Genomic DNA, 16,979 nt, shown 5'->3' with positions numbered 1-16,979 from the left:
CTACTGCAAAATGACAGAACACGACCATCAGGTAAACATTTTCATTTTCACAGAAAAAGCCAAAATCAATAAGAGCAGGCACATTATTCACAAATTAAACTCTCATTCAAAAGTTTGATTCTCATTAAAAAAGGAAAAAAAGCATATTTTGTAAAGTTCGTATACAGGTAAATAAAAGTTCTTATTCTTTGTGTTTTAACGTGAAAATTAGGAATTAATCAATTTTTACGTTAATCGATTTCCCATTTCAAAATGTGTTTGGACTGAATAAATTATGTGCACACAGAACAATAAAAACATATATTTTAATATTTATTTATATAGGTCAATAAAGAATACAGGATAAAGAAAGCATCAGAATCAGCAGTAATACTAACACTAATACTAAACAGTAAAGACTGCCTTGCAGTTTTAAAGTTGCAGCCTGACATATCTCAAAGTCTTATGATCAAACATTTGCAGAAGTGTTGCCTTCCTTTATGCTAATACTTTATTTCAATCTGTGTAGAGTGCAGCAACTTACAATTTATTGTGTTACATATCCAGAGCTACATATTGCTTTGTCATATCAAGTTATGTTGTATATGAATGTTCACAAATTCACTGAAACATTAAAGCATTTCAAATAGCTGGAAAGATCAATAGGCTCTTAATTTTAGAGATTTTTACAAGTCATTGCAACGAGTATTTAACTATGAAGTTAGCTGCAATGGCCAATGCAAATTTTAGAAGAAATGGCAGAGAAATCTCAATTTGTTTAACGGAACCAATAAATATGACATAAACACAAGATTTCCATATTTAGGGTTATTCACATCAATAGATACTATCCCCGAGGTGGAGGGTAATTAACCTGGGCAGCCAAACCAACTCTTTTTCTATTCTATAGAGACAATAAAACATTCTTTTGCTAAGACAGGAGTGGGTCTGGCTGGCCAGGTTAGAGGGGAATGAGCTTCTAATACAAACAGATGAGCAGGTAATGACCAAGGCAGTGATAAATTTATCATGTGGCAAGATTTGCAAAAACCTGTAAGGCTTGAAGAGCCACCAAGCCAAGATAAAATGTTTAGTGAAAGTACAGCTGCAGCAACGCAGGGGGAACCAGGCCAGGAGTCACCCCACATTCAACAATAAAGAATATAGCTGATAAGAGATCCAGGTGGTTGGCAAGGTTGCCAGAGCAGGCTCAGGCACCTGAAATTATTGGAACACCATACCTGGTGGATAAGAGTGTCCCAAACTTAAGAACCAACTGTGGAAGGTCATAAGGGCAACCTGGAAGAACAGTGGTCCATTAAAGATTTGCAGAAGGCATATGGGTATCAAAGGAGGAAAACTCAACTAACACTGAGCAGTTCAGGACAATCCTACTGCTCAGCGTTGAGAGGAAGATATTTTTTAGTGTTACTCCATATTGGCTAACAGAGCATCGACTCCTCTGAACAGAAAGGGGGATCCCAGGGGCTCCAGGATGGGTGGAGCATAATGGAATGGCAACACAATTGATCAGAGAGGCTCAGGAAAGGTTCTTGACTCTATTATGGCTTGATTTAGCCAATGTATATGGTTCCATCCCACATAAAATAGTGGACATGACATTGGAGCAGCACCCCATCCCAAGCAACACCAAGGACCTAATTATATATTACTAAGAAAATTTCAATTTTGGGTTCAGTTCTGGGACCATTAGATCCAGGCAGCACTGACTGGTGTGCTATCTTTGTGAGGCTATATGTGTGCAATTTGAAAGACATAGCAGCAATCAAGTCAGGACTCTCTGGAAATTCAAAGCATCCTGCCTAAAGATCTTGTGGCCACTGCTATTGTGTGAATTCACACTTCGCAATGTGAAGGGGCCTTACGAGGAGGTCTATCTGGGGATGCCAAGAAGCCTGAGTGGTATCAACCGCTACAGCTGCTCAAAGAAGCTAACACTCCCTATTAACCGGAGGTTAGGGTAAGTAGAGTGAGGGAGGTGTGGCAATATAGCGAATCCAATGAACCAAAAGTCTCTCAGGCTGGCATCAAGGTGAGGACTGGAAGTAAGTGGAAGGCACAGGAGGAAGATGACCAGGCAAAATCTGAGATATGCTACAAATTGCTGGTGGGATCCATGGTGAGAGGCCAAGCAGGTCTGTGCAGCATCCCAAATAACATACATCAAAGCCAAGGGCAAAGAGACATGGAAACTATCACAAAAGAAAATGAGTGCTGGGAGGAGCTGCGAGTAAGCCAGACGGTGACCAACAGGGAGCATTTAGTTATAGATCGGAAGATCTCATGGTTTGAGCTGTAGAAGGTAGAGCCCTACTGTATCAAGGTCTACATACAGAAAGGAGGAAGCTAGTGAGCAGAAAAGATAGAACTATACTGAACTGGTGAAGGAGTGCCACAGATAGGGGTGGACTGCTCGGTGTGTGCCCATCAAAGTGGGGGTGGGGGGCTTTGCAGGAAAGTCACTGTGCGCGATGACCCATCAGCAGAGATGCAGAAGCTGCAAGTTTTTAGGTGTCAGCCGGTTTCTCTCCAGCGTCTCTGTGGCATTCATTGACGAGAATGTTGACTCACACATGAGGGTTGAAGGAAACAGAAAGCACATAAAAAGCTTCTTGAGTGTACTGTAATCCTCAGAGCACATGAGCCAGAATATGCACACAGACTCTGCACCTTGTAGCGCAGTGCTGACCAGGGAGGATGCTTGGAAATCAATTGACTCCATCTCAAATGTTGCCTCATTTAAATTACAGCCTTAAATTACAACATGTGCTTCCTGGCCCGCCCTCTAATGACGTAGGGAAAAAAATGGCCTGAGGCCAAACCAACTTGCCAAACCCTGGTCTATATATTTCAACATATTTTTTCTTACAGTCTGTCACAAACTGTCCTTTGTCCTCCTCTATTTTACTGTAGCTAAATATGAATTAGTCCCTTAATTAGATTGCCTTCATTTGCCAAGTACCATATTTTCCATATTTTTTATTTACTCATCTGGCTTGTCTTTATACAGCAAAGCGACCTTTATGTGATTTTTCACAGTAATAGTAGTGGTTTTCAAGTATGTTTTTGCTAAAAGCGACTTACAGCTCGAGAAAATACAATATATAAGCCAGCACACAGGAACAAAGAGATATCAACCCACTCCAACTGCTGGGGAAAGTGTAATTTTATATAACTTAAAAATGAGGCTGATAGGGTCTGACTGGTAATTAGCCCCGGATGGAATTTAACTGCATTTAGATGTGTTGTGTGTCAGAGCTGCTGCTGCTGCCATCTGGTGGGGAAAACGATTAAATCAAGAATCTGCTGGAACAATAGATGCATGCACCATGAACATATGTTCATTGAAAATGTTTTGGTTTTCTGTTATCTTTCCTCTTGTCCACCCAGAAGAGACATATTTTATGGCTACCTTCTACTCCAAAGTGGAGATGGAGCGAATATATTTCTGACAAAACAAATGAATCTTTTCAGTACCAAATTCTCACTTCATGTTACTATCCCTGTGCCATAGCTCAGGAAGCAAACAGAGAGAAACAGAGAGAAAAAAATGTAACTCAAGGTTGCTTAACCAAGCTTAATATGAAACATAAGTTAGTATAGAATTAAACTTGGACTCTGTAGTTGGTGAGGAAAAATAGTTTAAACGTCAGAAAGTAATGACAGCGAAAAACACAACACCTTGCACAGTAGTTTTCAAGCACCTAAGATCATTTTATTTAGAATAAAATCATATTATTTCAATAATACCGGCTCCACATAATGTTATTAGATAATAATATTCTTATAGCATTGCAGTCTATTTCTCTTTCCTCTTCAGAACATTGATGAAGGCATCTTTGGGAACTTCTACATTGCCAATCCGCCTCATCTTCTTTTTCCCCTCTGCCTGTTTTTTCAGTAGCTTCATCTTCCGTGTTATGTCACCTCCATACTACCAAGACAAATAATAATTCAGTCTGTGGTACATTCTTCGATTCACCAGTTTTTTGCATTTAGGAAAAACCTTTACTTACACATTTTGCAAGGACATTTTTTCTGTATGCCTTTATTCTGAAAGAGGATAATAATGTTATGTCACGTTTTCTAGGAAGCTAGTTTATTTCATAATTCATATGGAAAGACAAACGCTCAGTGCAGATTTTGTACTTACGTCTCTCTGGCGATGATCTTACTTCCAATAGCTGCCTGTACAGCGATCTCAAACATCTGCCTTGGAATAGAGTCTTGGAGTCGCTCACACATGGCTTTTCCTGTACTGTATGCTCGACCTCTGTAATGAAAACAAACCTATCAGAACCAAAAGCAGCAAAGGAAAGCAAACGAGTGATGCTTAAGATCTATTGTACTCACCACATTATGTCAAAAAACAGTAGTTAATAATGACAAGTATATGGGACATCTACAATATATGCATGTATCCTTGTGAGCAGTCATTGACAAGATACATCATTTGTCCAAGGTTAATCAAAATAGGGCTGAGAGTAGAGAAAGACTGTTCTTTCCTCTTGCTTAGGTAGAAAAAAATCCTTCACATCCACCAGAAGTGAATGACCTATCTGCTGTACTTGGAACTCTTGTCCAGTCAGTCATGTACCATAAATTTTCGATCTTCTTTTAAACAGTCCTCCCGTCAAAGACAGATTGCTCAGTGACTGGTGTGGTGAATGTACACTCAGCTCGTCTCCAAGGTTTACACTATAAATGGTCAGGTAGAAGCCATCACCGCTGAACCATAGCAGCCTTCATTTACCAAGGCCTGCATGGGCTCCTGTCCTGGCTTTGGAAGTAAGTACATTAAATACAGATCTGCTGTGCATCATCACTTTTTGCCTGTGAAGTTACTGAGAAAAATTTATCTGAGAAATCAAGGACCACATAACCGTGGAATTATACAAACCAGTAAAATCTTCAGTTTCTTTTCTGTGACAGGAATGATAATTAAGTTGAGGAGACTGGAGAAACGGAAGACAATCCATTCCAGCAGTTACACCTCTGATGTGTAAAATGAAACAATCTCAGACATTTTTACTTGAAAGCACCTGAAATCCGTCAGCATTTACCTGTGTACAATTGTGGCAAGTTCTTCTACAGGTCGCCCATTCAGTAGAATATCCATTTTTATCAAATCAGCTGGCTGGTAACCTGCATTCTCATAATCAAAGCTGTGGATGATAAAATCTAAATGATGGTCATCTGAATGCTAGGGGTCAGAGAAAAGTGATACAATGCAAAGTAGCCAAAACTACGGTATACGACAGGGGGGAGTATGGATTTGAAGGGGAAAGACTTCTATGCTTGAGTGTTTTTGTTATCTTTTACTATAATGTCATTAAGAATTTAATTTACCAATCAATAAATCTGAAGATCTGAATGCATTTGATGAGTTTCTAATCTACTGTAAGGATTCAAATATGTTACTCCATTTTTAGTGTCCTACAGTTCCAAAACCACAAAAACTTTCCACCCACTCTTTCTTAGAAAAACTCATGAGCTATAATTTTTTTTAAAGATAACAAATTTCTCTCTCCTAAGCTAGCTGTTGTCTTCAGCAGATAAATGTGTAAACAATTTTCTGGGGTCAAATTCTGCAAAGGGAAACATCCAAGAGGATTAACAATAAGAACAAACATTTCTGAGTGGTGGGTGACATGAAGTATGATATGTATTTACACAATAATTTCTTAATTTTACCTGGCATATCCAGAAGACAGCGATTTGAGGAGGTCATAGAAATCCACAATGATTTCATTTAAAGGGAAGAGATACTTCATCATAACACGTTGGTCATCTATATACACCATGTTCTTCTGGATGCCTCTGCGGTTCTTAAGGACACAACACACAAAGAAGGGATACTGTGGTAATCTAAGTAAATAATTACCTGAGGCAGATACTTGATCATGTAAATGTCATCAGAAAAAATAAAGGCAAACCAGAGGAAGACAGTGTTTATTTCTCTCTGGCTCCAGACCAAATTGGAAAGAGTAAAAAGCCGTGGATACACTCCAATATCAACTGTCAAACTCCACTTTCCAGCAGGCTGTAGGTCCTGCCTGAGCATTTAAAGATAGCACCCTTCTCTGACTTTAAATAAGACATTTACAAAATATACAGACAAATAAAACTGAACACCAAACAGGTGTGACCATTTTTCAGTCATTTCACTTGCATTTTCCATTTTCCTCTTACCAGGCAGAGAGTTATTATCTTGCCAGTGTAAATGTCTGGAGCAAGAATGGTCCCCAGCACCATAGGTTCCAAATACTCTGACACAACCGACCTGTCAGGGAACTGCACTGGATTCACGATGGTTATCTCTTTACTGCCATGTTCCTGTAACAGGAATCAACAAGACTTTAAGCCTGCAAATAAATCTCCTTCATCTGTCTAATAATCCCAATCACAAATAAAGATAATCATCATGTACTTAAGTTGAGGACACATGAAGACATTGTAATCTTGTCTTCATTGAAGATGCTCCTTAGACACCGACAGTGCTGACGGATAAAATAAGTGAACCCTTGAAATTAACAGGTTGAACCTGTTTTGGCAGCAGCTGCAAATAGACCTGCATGGCGACTGGACCACTCTTCCTTATAGAACTGCTCAGCCTCAGATATATTCTCAGGGTGTCTGATGCAAATGGCTCCCTGGTGGTTCTGTTCATTTCACAGCATCTCTGTCTGGTGGACAGCCACCCTGACATTGTCCTGTAAGATACCTTCATAAACCTGGGAATTCACTGGTTAACTTCTAAAAGTTACACTCCCGGTCATAAGTTTGGACATGTTTTCTCAATAAATTCAGCGATAGGAGCTTTTGTTAATAATCAATACTACCAAAAACAACACAATAAGGATTTGTGTGTTATCAGTTAAAAATAAACTGCTTGTCATTGTAATTTAGATGAAAATCTGATCATATTTATACATGGATACAGTTATTTTCAAAGGGTTCACTCTTTTTCTTGCCAAACATAATTGATTCAGTTGCCTTCACAACAGAACGTTTTGATTTGTCTCTCCTCATCAAAGACCTCCCTTTCCTCTGGAAAGCGTGCCAACAATACCAGAGAGTATCTATTTATCATCATTTTTCAAGTCAGTGGGAACTCTGCTGTATGAGGAGAACATATCCAAGAAAGAAAAAGCTCTCACCTTGATGACTTTTGCTGAGGAGAGGACAGCCTTGTAAGGCACGGTGGGTGCTGTTACTATAACAGAGGCATTGTACTCCTGTTCCAGCCTCTGACTGAACACCTCCATATGGAGAAGACCTAGGAAGCCAAGTCTGCAGGGGCACAAATTGGTTCACAGTTCCACTCAAGTTTTATAATTGATATTCATGCTTTTAATTACAAGAGCTTGTCTGAAAGAAGTTCAAGACTCAGTGCTATATGCTTGCAGTCACAGAATGATATTTATCATCTGAAGTGAAAATATGATTGTTAAGCTAAATTAACACTTACTTGGCTCTCTATTTGGCAACATAAAGAATGCCTCAAAGAAAATTGCAAATTACAAATCATACAATATGTTGTCCAGGTTTGTATTGACAGGTCTCCTAAAAATTAGAATAACTTTTCGACAACAACAAACTACCTGAATAATGTCCAGACATTATGACTTCGGGAGGGGAGCTAAACTTTCAGGGTTGCACTGTTCAGTTTCTCAAAATCCATGATACTCTTCTCATTTCCAGCTCAAGTGTGGCACTGAAGCCATTTTTTATTCTAATTCAAAGCAGACATCCTAACCTCCAGCCTGCTCCCAGTGCCAGACTGCTGTCTCTCTGCACTGTGACACTCGAGTCATTCAGGGTCAGTCTCTCAATGGCACTGCGAAGGCCAGGGTATTCCGACTGGTCCATTGGATATATGCCTGAGGGACACAGGAAAAAAGACAAGAGTCTACATCAGCAACAGACAGCACTCATTTCTTTTATTTACAAAGTGCTGACCTCATCTACTTCACTAGCCAGTGAAACACATACAATGAATGGGTTTCATGTTTGACTGCATGTCCAGTGATACTGAAATAGCTAAGCCAATTTTTCTAATAGTTCAAATCAGTGCTGTCTAATAAATTTCAGTCCTTTTTCTAGTTTTGCAGAGCAATTTTTATCTGGCAGTAAAAAGCGACTGCAGACAAGAACAGATCTTACCAGCAAAGACCATGGCTTTAGCGGGTTTAAACCCTGGAAGAACCTCCACTGGCTGCTCCTGGAGGTACAGTGTATCACCAACCTGGGCCTCTTTGACGTCCTTCATCCCTGCTATTATGTAGCCCACCTGGCCTGCAAACCTACACAATAGACCACCTCAGAAAGTCAAAGAAATGCAGTGCAAACAAGCCTCACAGAAGACAGTCAGAAAAAAATGATTCCAGTGTTTACCTACAGTGTGAAACAAACCTGTAGACAGACATACACTTGGCTGGTGTATCGAGCAAAAATGGCTCTACTGAGAATGTCAGAATCATATTCAAATGTATTAAAATTAATGTTTTACTTGTCCACTGCACTAGGCAGACCTTAGATAAGCCAGCTCACAATTTTTTAAAGCCTGTATTAAAACAATAGTTAGATGTAGATTAAGCTTATTTGAATCATTCCACCTGTTCATACTGGCATCAAAAACAAAGCCATCCAGGCTTTGTTTTTGATTAAATTGACTGTATTAAATTGACTTGGATGGCTAAATCCTTATATTAGCTTCACGTCCACTTCTGAATTTTTTTTTCACAGAACAAGAACTCTTTATATCTTTGCCACATTTTCATTAACAATGATTAATATATTAATTGTTCAGTCTATAACGTGTATGCTTATGTTTGGCTTTTTGGCTAAGAGACCGTGACAATTATTCAATTTTTTTTTTTTTTGATAAATAGATAGGATCTAACCCCAATACCAGCTCTGTGAGGTATCAAATAGCATAAATTACAGGAAACGAGACAGAATGGCACGTACAGCATCTGTGTTGGATGCTCATCAGGTCGGAGAAGCCCCAGTTCATTGACCTCATAGGATTTCCCCAAATGTACTGACACAATCTTGTCCCCTTTTTTGACCTGACCTCCGAAAACGGCAATGTTGGCCACAACACCTCTGTAGTGGTCAAAGTTGGAGTCAAACACTAGGGCTTTAAATGGGTCTTCAACACTCGCCACTGGCCTGTGAACACAAGTACAAAAAAAAAACAGCTTCAGTTGTTTTATGGGAAATATGTCTCATATATAAAATGAAATCACCATAACCTTCTTACGGTGGAATTCTGTTCACAATCGCATGGAGAACCTTATCAACATTTGTTCCATGTTTGGCGGAAATCTGAAAAAAAAAAAGAGACCACACATGAAGAGACATTTCTCAGAGCAGTGATCAAAAACAGAACAAAACAGCTTATATATGCTCGGCTCACCCTGATGCATTCTTCACTTGGAATATCAAACACCTTTTCAATCTGTGACTCCACTCTCTCTGGATCAGCATTTTTCAAGTCAATCTGAGGGAGAAAATTTCACATTAGAACCACCTGCAACATAAGCAGAAAACACCACATGTAATTAACCCAGACAACAGTGGGTCTAAATGTACCTTGTTGATGACAGGGATTATTGACAGCTGAGCTTCAAAAGCCAGGTAGAAGTTAGCCACTGTCTGCGCCTGAATCCCCTTCATGTCAACAAAATAATAATGTGTTTATTACATACAGGACGATTATTTGACAACGCAAAAACTGAGAGCTATAAATGTGGCTTCGTACCTGATTGGCATCAACAATCAACAGGACACCTTGGCATGCAGAGATCGATCGAGACACTTCATAACTGAAGTCAACATGACCCTGGAGAGGGAGTAAACAAAAGGTTATAAAAGGTAACACATAAACAAATTAACATGACAGAAGAATGACATGTAAGAAAAACATGAGAATGCTAAGGAAAAAACATTTTCCTATCTCCCCTACTTTTTCTCCTATTTTTATGAGTTGAGATGAGCAGCATTCAACTTTTTGTTATATTACAATTACAAAAAAATAGCACAAATTTGACATAATCAGTGTATTTAAATTGAACGATCTATTTTAGATTCACGTGGGTGTGAAGACTTCCAATCCACAAGACATCCTTTAAGAGAAGAAAGAATTGCAGCTCTAAATCAAATAGTAAAAGAAACTTCTACTGATTGATATTTGGTTTTTATCAGCAACTTCCCAGCTGAGTACTTACTGGTGTGTCAATGAGGTTCAGGAGGTACTCCTGTCCCTGGTGGTTGTAAAACAATGATGCTGTCTGGGCCTTTACTGTAATCCCTCTCTCTCGCTCCACCTGAAGCTTGTCCAACACCTGTTTGTTCTTCTCAGTCTTTGCTATGGCACCTGTTTTAGAGCGACATCCACAGTGAAACCTCACTAGGTATCGTTTTATAAATAGCTGACTTGTATAATATTGAGATCAAGTCATTGTCATTGTTTATGTGTCTGTGTATGAGGTGAATAATCATATTTAGCTCATAAAGTGAGTGAACAGAGTCAAACTGACTCTTGATTTCATTAAAGATAAGTCAAAAAGCTGAGACACAGCTTAGTGAGCAAACATACCTGTCATCTCCAACAGCCTGTCAGCCAGTGTGCTTTTTCCATGGTCAACATGAGCAATGATGCAAAAATTTCTGATTCTGTCCACAGGGAACTTGGACAAGTCAATGGCCTCCTTCAAAACAAAAGGAAATGAGCCAAACACTCCAAATGATAATAACAATAGTATTTATTGCAGCAGTGCAGCTCACATCAGCTGACTGAGCACCCTTTAAAGTGTTTCCTTACCTTGGCTGTTTGTGTGTTGATCAGCCTGAAGCTGCTGGAGATAACAGGTAGTGTTTTCATCCAGCGATGTCTGAACAGCGTGCACGTCCTGTTACAGCTGAGTATTTTCCTTCTGCACATTTTAAACTGTAACACACGTTTTAGTAGAGGCGTTTCAAAACACTGTTTGGCCAGGGAAAACCACATGTCTTCCTTGGGCGAGCTAACAACCTAACAGCACTGAAAGAAAGGTAAGTTAGCGTTAGCTATCTGTGGAAACCTGTGAGGAAGGGTAGGCTATTGCTACGTTGGCGGGCCATTTGCGTACTGTCGCGACGAATATAAAATTCATACTAAATTTAAAGTAAATAATCCAGTAATAACCTTTGAGCATGAGATCCTAGGTTGCTGACATTTTGAGTGACGATTCACTCGCAAAGACTTGTGGGAATTGTTGTTTTTTTTTTTTTCGAGCCAAAGATGATGGAAAGGAAAAAGATAGTGTCTTACAAAAACGTACTTTTAATTATAAACCTGTCAGAACAAACTGTCAGTGTTTTTAATTTTATGATGCATCATCAATTAACTGCTGTTATTGCATTTCGATGTCGCACTGTAGGTCATTTTTAAGCTAACGCTAATATAGATACACATTTTACTACTATCATATTTTACTTATCATACTGTAGATAATGAATTCCGCTAGGGACCACTCACATAGTTTAAAGTGAGAATAATGCCATACTTTTTGCAAAATATAATTTGAAACAATAATGTCTGGAAATCTTATACTATCATCTTGGGAAACGCTCAGACAACCGGAAGTCCCGCCTACTCAGCCTATCACGTGAAGGATAAAAATGGATATCAGTTGCTATGACAACGGAGCTGCCGCTAGCACAAGATGGGAATAGATGCCTGCTTCTTTTCTTTATGCAGCCAGAGATAATAAGACTTTGTTAGCCCCAGTTTCTGCTTGCCTTTAATCTTTTTTTTCCCTTTTGAGACTTGTGCACTTGGGATTGTATTCGAGTCACATCTTGAAGCGCCTGGTTTTTCTTTAAAATACTCACCGATCATTTGATGACACCCAAAAAGTTCTGTATCGTAAAAAAAAAAATTTTAATCCTATTGTCTAAAGCTGCAAATGTGTTTCTTACACCTGCATTTTTTAATAACAAAAGATTATATGAATGCATTATAGTATGAAATGTAAAAACATAAAATGATGGAACATGATGAATATTCATAAGATGTATGTGATGCACATGACAAGAAAAGAAATGTACTACATTGTGTTAGCATCTGACGACACTTTTCACTGCTGCATAGAAGCTGTAACTTAGAGCAGAATATTTTTTTGTAATGCTAAATGAATGGGTCTGTCTCTTTTCTTCTGTTTTAAATACACACACAGTTAACACAGGCCTTGTCACATGTCATTGACTCTGTTGAATGGTTTTAATGAAGAAAACTGAAGCTTTTCTGCCTCACATTCAGCACTTTCCACCTTAAAATTTGAGGACTTTTTCATGATTTCATAGCACATACATCCATGTCCATACATCCATACGATGCATGGACATGGATCTCATATGTATTAAGCATTTAGCTGGTCTTAGCTAGTTGATTTTTACAGTAACCCACTGTCTAGTCTTTCTCCTCCTACTGCAATCAAATACATCTCATTTAGGTGTAACAGCTTCAAGCCAGTGTCCAATTTAAACTATTAGCTTGAAGCATCACAGGTTGGGTTTTACTTCTTTCACATGGTTGGACTAAACTGTATAGAAATGCAGTCTATGGCTCATTCTTGCTCCAAAGTTTAAATACATTGTAAATTATCCTCAATTATGGACATTTATAGAGCTGTATTTCAGCCACTCTGCTATGTGCTGCAAACTACTGTACTTCAGAAGCTTCACACCTGCCAGCCCTGATTTCTGTCAGGAGGATGAGTGGAGGGTCAGTTGTGAATTGAGGAAAGGGTGCTCAGAAAAGAGGAGACGTCACACTGTGCAGCACCAGAATGGCTGGAAAATTAAACTTCAGCAAGCTTTGCCTTACAGCTCAGCGCCGCAGGTCTTTCTGTGGGTTTTACTAACTTATAATGCAAACATGGGTTGACCGCATCCTCTCCTGCTCAAGGAGGACTGAGCTTCTTCACTCATGGTCACATGTTCTGACAGGCTCTTGTAAATTTTGAGCTGTATTTCTTTAGTATAGCTGTTCTGGAAGCAATAATGTGATTGGTTGAGCTAATCTTAACAGAGTGTTAATAATTTAGACAAGAAATGCGATTTTTTTTTTTCTATAATTGTGGTAAAGTTTCAAAAACCTTAAATTTATGGTGATTATAAATCTGTGTTGGTTATGAACATCCAGTCAAGCAGGAATGTCCCAAACGTGCAATGTTTCTATTTATTGTAGTTATGTAAGGTTAGGTAAATTTCAGCTAATATATGAGTATATACAAGGAGTTTAGAAAGAGATTAGTAAACTGAATGCCAACTGAGTAACCACCTTCAAAGATCCAGGGTTGGGCCCTCATCCAAAAACGTGACACACAGTTGGGCTGAAATGATATGTGCTTTATTAGAAACTGTGCACTGAGTCAAGCATCCACCCGTGAACACTCATTTCATTGGGAATGGTTAAGGTGATATTGAAGAAAAACAGCACTAAATAATAAATAAATAAACAAAAATTAAAAAAAAAAAATCTAGAATTTCATGTTCATGCAAGGTTTCAAATTCCACAATCAAATAAAGTTAAATTAAGTTGAAATATTGATGTGAAGCAAACTCAGATCACTTAAATAATCACAGAGTGCTATACATGACTGCTGATATGGGGCTTGATTTGTCTTACCAATATGTAATAATGGCAGGCATTGTGATAAAACAACCGTTTTCAACAAATTAGTTTTATACAATGTAAACTTTTTTTTAGCATAGTGCTGTATGCACATAATAGATAATTGTTAGTTGTCCCTGTTTCTGATGGAACTGGACTACATTATGACTGTATATGGCTTTTAATTTAGTCCAGCAATCAATTAGCTTAAAAATATAAGAATAAACGGAAAAGCTGATTGTGATTTCTTGATGAAAAATATGAATTAATCTTGGCTGTATCCTGTCACTCACAAAATGATTTGCCAGCAAATGAACGTGACTATTAAAAAAAATTCCAAACATGATTCATTCATGAAGATCATTTTGGCATTAAACAGTGTTTGCAGCACTATCCCTTTTATATCTGCAATTATATATAAAATAGCTGGTGGGATGATGAAACATGTTGGAAATAGCCCGACACTGGATAAAGATGATGAGCAAAAACTGTGCTGATTAATACTGCCACAGTGCTCAACTCAACATCAACAAATCCACACTGTCCTCCAGAATTATCACCATTGCTGGTAAGCTAATAAATAACTGATATAAACATTTTGTACAGGTTTCACAAGACATTGCTCTATTAACTGAGTTTGCATGCATTTAAATAATATAATACTCATGATAATATTTATTATTTTTGCAACTCAACCTTTGATGTTGCTAAGATAACAAATAAATCGAACAAAACTGTACCAATGACACCAAAAAATATAGAAAAATATGCCCCAACTCTGCAGCTCTGTGTTGTAGCTCATTATTTTGGTTTTAATTTGTCAATTCACTTGACCACTCATCAAAACAAACAGCAGCAGATACTGGTGAATCATCTAAAAGATTCCCAGATATTTTGGTCAGGAGTTGTTGGAAAAGGACACTGAATACTAAACTTTTATTTGTGGCGTAGCAATTTTAATGGGATGACAATCTTACTTGTGTGTGCTGGATCTATAACTAAGCATTTTGTTTGCTAATGTTATCTGTAAACTTTATAAGACAATATTCAAAGTATTCTGGGACAATACTTTGTCAGGCTGTCAAGCTTCTTTTAAACTCTAGTGTATTAAATGTTTATTAAATGCTTTTTTAAGCACATTAACTCAAGCAAGGCATTTCAGTTGATATTTCTTCAATCTATGAAAATCAAGTTCTTTTGATAATATTAAGTTGTCACAGTTTATTTTTTAATCAGAATAATTTTCAGTATATTTTTTCAGCATACAACATTTTTTTCTAAATATATGTATTCTCAGTAGTTTCTCAAAGAATAAATCCAAATGATAGCACTTCATTGTTAGTTGGCAGTACTAAACAGTATCATTTGCACAAGTACACAAGTCTTGTAGTTTTTATTTGTTTTATCGTGTTATTGGCTCAGAGGGTTTCAATACTTCTGGAAGTCAGTGTATGATCATAGCCCCATATCTGTAGTCACAGATAATAAAACAACTTTACACTGTAACAATATTATAAAAGTGTATTTTTGCATTGGCTTGGACAGAAAAAAAAGAGTCAGGCCACTTTTATATGGCTAAGACAGAAAGCAATATGATATAACCAGTTTCTTTCACTCAAAAGAAAAGTACATACCGTAATATCAAGACAGTGGGCATTATCAACAAAATTCAGCACATTTAGAAGTCATTGTCAACAAAATGTAGGTATTGATGATTATGTGTTCACTATTCATTTGATTTATATGTACAATGGCCATGCTGGAAACATATTTTCAAGGAAATATGCACTCTAATCAAAGTAATCACACAGTATACCACCATGAATATAAATACACATTTACAAAAGCCAGGCTTCCCAAAAATGCTGCATACAGTGTAGAAAACAGGTGGCGATAGAGGATCACACTGCAATCCATGACTTCACTCTGCAAAGGTATGTGTACACAGTTGCTGGAGGTATTTGGTTTGTCTCTTAGTCCCCAGACTAGAAGCCGTTAAAAGTGGTCTCTAGTTAGAGGGGACCATGTCCTTTATAACGGGTTCTCTGTTTAGGTAGGTTGCCCAGTAGACAAGGTTAAAGGTGCCAAATAGAACGGGAAACAAAATCCGTGACATCCTGTCAATTTTGCTAACACTGTTGAAGGTCTTCTTGTTTTCTTGGGCTTTGCTGTCTACTTTGGCCTTGTTGGGATCTGTAGTTCCACCTTTGGCAATGGTTGGAAGTGTGCTGGAGTCCTTGGTGATATTAGGCGCGTAGTTAGCCACCGCTACAGCATAGGCATTATTCTTCTTGACAACAGATGCCCTCTCTTTTTTCTGTTGAAAGATCAGAAGTAATCTCATTATTTAAAATACATCGGATGCTTGTAATGAGTCAGCACATTTGTGAGCTTTGTGTTCAGATAGTCAGGTATGGTGAAAATAATGAAAAATCCATTAAAAGTTGTTGTAGCTGTTTTTACACTTTCATTTTACCTCAGCAAAGCCTTTCTGCTCACACTAACACTATGAATCACTTAAAAATAAAAATGTAAATATGTTCTAACTGCTGCTTTCATTCACAACACCAGAAGAACACAAACAGGTAACACTCTTAAATCCACAGTTTACTTCTGCTTTTGTGTTTTTAAAAAGTCCTGATATGTAAAATGTAAAATTCTAAAGAAATTGCATTGGGAATGCTGACTACTACAAAATGCTTGAGGCAAACTGCGTTGCGGGCTGCTAAACAGCTGAAGCATATTATGAATTCTCTGACACAGTTTGAATAATCAAGACTTATGAACTGTAGTGAGGGGCTTTCAGAGCTTTTAATTTGAGAAAATGCTATTAAAAGGCTTTTATTTTGAAAGGACAAAGTGCAACAGGAGTCTCATGGGACCTTTTACTAGAATCTGGACTCAATTTTGAATGTTCCTTTTACTTGACAAATATGTAATATCTTCCTATATATAACTGTAGACTTTCATTGTGAAAGTCTGACCATGTCCTAGGAGTAGACACTGTGGCTGACATTAAAAATGGCCTCACTTGGTGACTGAATCTGTATGCCAATGGCAAACGCCCATTTTCAGAGCATGTTGCTGTTTCAGGGCTTTTATTTTGAGAAAATGCTATAAAAAGGCTTTTATTTTGAAAGGACAAAGTTCTACAGGAGACTCATGGGACATTATTTTAGAATCTGGACTTTATTTTGAATGTTCCTTATACATTATCTTCCTATTAATGACTGTAGACTTTTATTGTGAAAGTCCAAACATGGCCTGCTGGGAGACAACACCATGGCTGACATTTAAAACAGCCTGAGTCATT

General features: G+C 37.9%; 2 protein-coding genes across 5 annotated transcripts in view; both read right to left on the bottom strand.

The window, feature by feature from the left end:
- Positions 1-3,689: 3,689 nt before the first annotated feature.
- On the bottom strand, positions 3,690-11,230 carry guf1 (GTP binding elongation factor GUF1). Of its 4 annotated transcripts, none has more exons than XM_026331268.1 (18): positions 11,195-11,230; positions 10,832-10,957; positions 10,607-10,718; positions 10,236-10,384; positions 9,770-9,850; positions 9,601-9,678; positions 9,425-9,508; positions 9,269-9,333; positions 8,974-9,177; positions 8,167-8,306; positions 7,760-7,883; positions 7,161-7,293; positions 6,193-6,336; positions 5,695-5,828; positions 5,064-5,165; positions 4,154-4,273; positions 4,017-4,053; positions 3,690-3,934 (listed from the first exon to the last, which is right to left on the bottom strand). In XM_026331268.1, the coding sequence occupies exons 2-18, from the start codon at positions 10,949-10,951 to the stop codon at positions 3,800-3,802; spliced, it is 1,962 nt and encodes a 653-aa protein (XP_026187053.1). In that variant the 5' UTR covers positions 10,952-10,957; positions 11,195-11,230; the 3' UTR covers positions 3,690-3,799. The 4 variants fall into 4 exon arrangements, with proteins under 4 accessions (XP_026187053.1, XP_026187052.1, XP_026187051.1 ...); XM_026331267.1 differs by having other exon boundaries at positions 10,832-11,050; positions 11,195-11,212; XM_026331266.1 differs by having other exon boundaries at positions 10,832-11,230.
- Positions 11,231-15,674: 4,444 nt separating this feature from the next.
- gabra2b (gamma-aminobutyric acid type A receptor subunit alpha2b) overlaps positions 15,675-16,979 on the bottom strand; it is a 34,094-nt gene continuing 32,789 nt past the window's right edge. The window contains exon 9 of the mRNA XM_026330179.1: positions 15,675-15,983. Within this exon, the coding sequence (XP_026185964.1) occupies positions 15,675-15,983 (309 nt within the window). The remainder of the gene's footprint in view (positions 15,984-16,979) is intronic.

The sequence above is a fragment of the Mastacembelus armatus genome, chromosome 10, assembly GCF_900324485.2.
Source record: "Mastacembelus armatus chromosome 10, fMasArm1.2, whole genome shotgun sequence".
Classification (NCBI taxonomy): Eukaryota; Metazoa; Chordata; class Actinopteri; order Synbranchiformes; family Mastacembelidae; genus Mastacembelus; species Mastacembelus armatus.
Note: the sequence above shows the minus strand (reverse complement) of the source record. Positions and strands in the feature narration are given on the sequence as shown.

Bases quoted from the DNA above. Each gene is read 5' to 3' on its own strand.
- guf1 (XM_026331266.1), bottom strand. From the start codon at position 11,017: ATGTGGTTTTCCCTGGCCAAACAGTGTTTTGAAACGCCTCTACTAAAA. The intron at 8,307-8,973 runs GTACGTGCCATT...TCTATTGTGTAG, and splicing joins GAGCATCCAACACAGATGCT to GTTTGCAGGCCAGGTGGGCT. The intron at 6,337-7,160 runs GTGAGAGCTTTT...TTCCTGTTACAG, and splicing joins CCTCAGCAAAAGTCATCAAG to GAACATGGCAGTAAAGAGAT.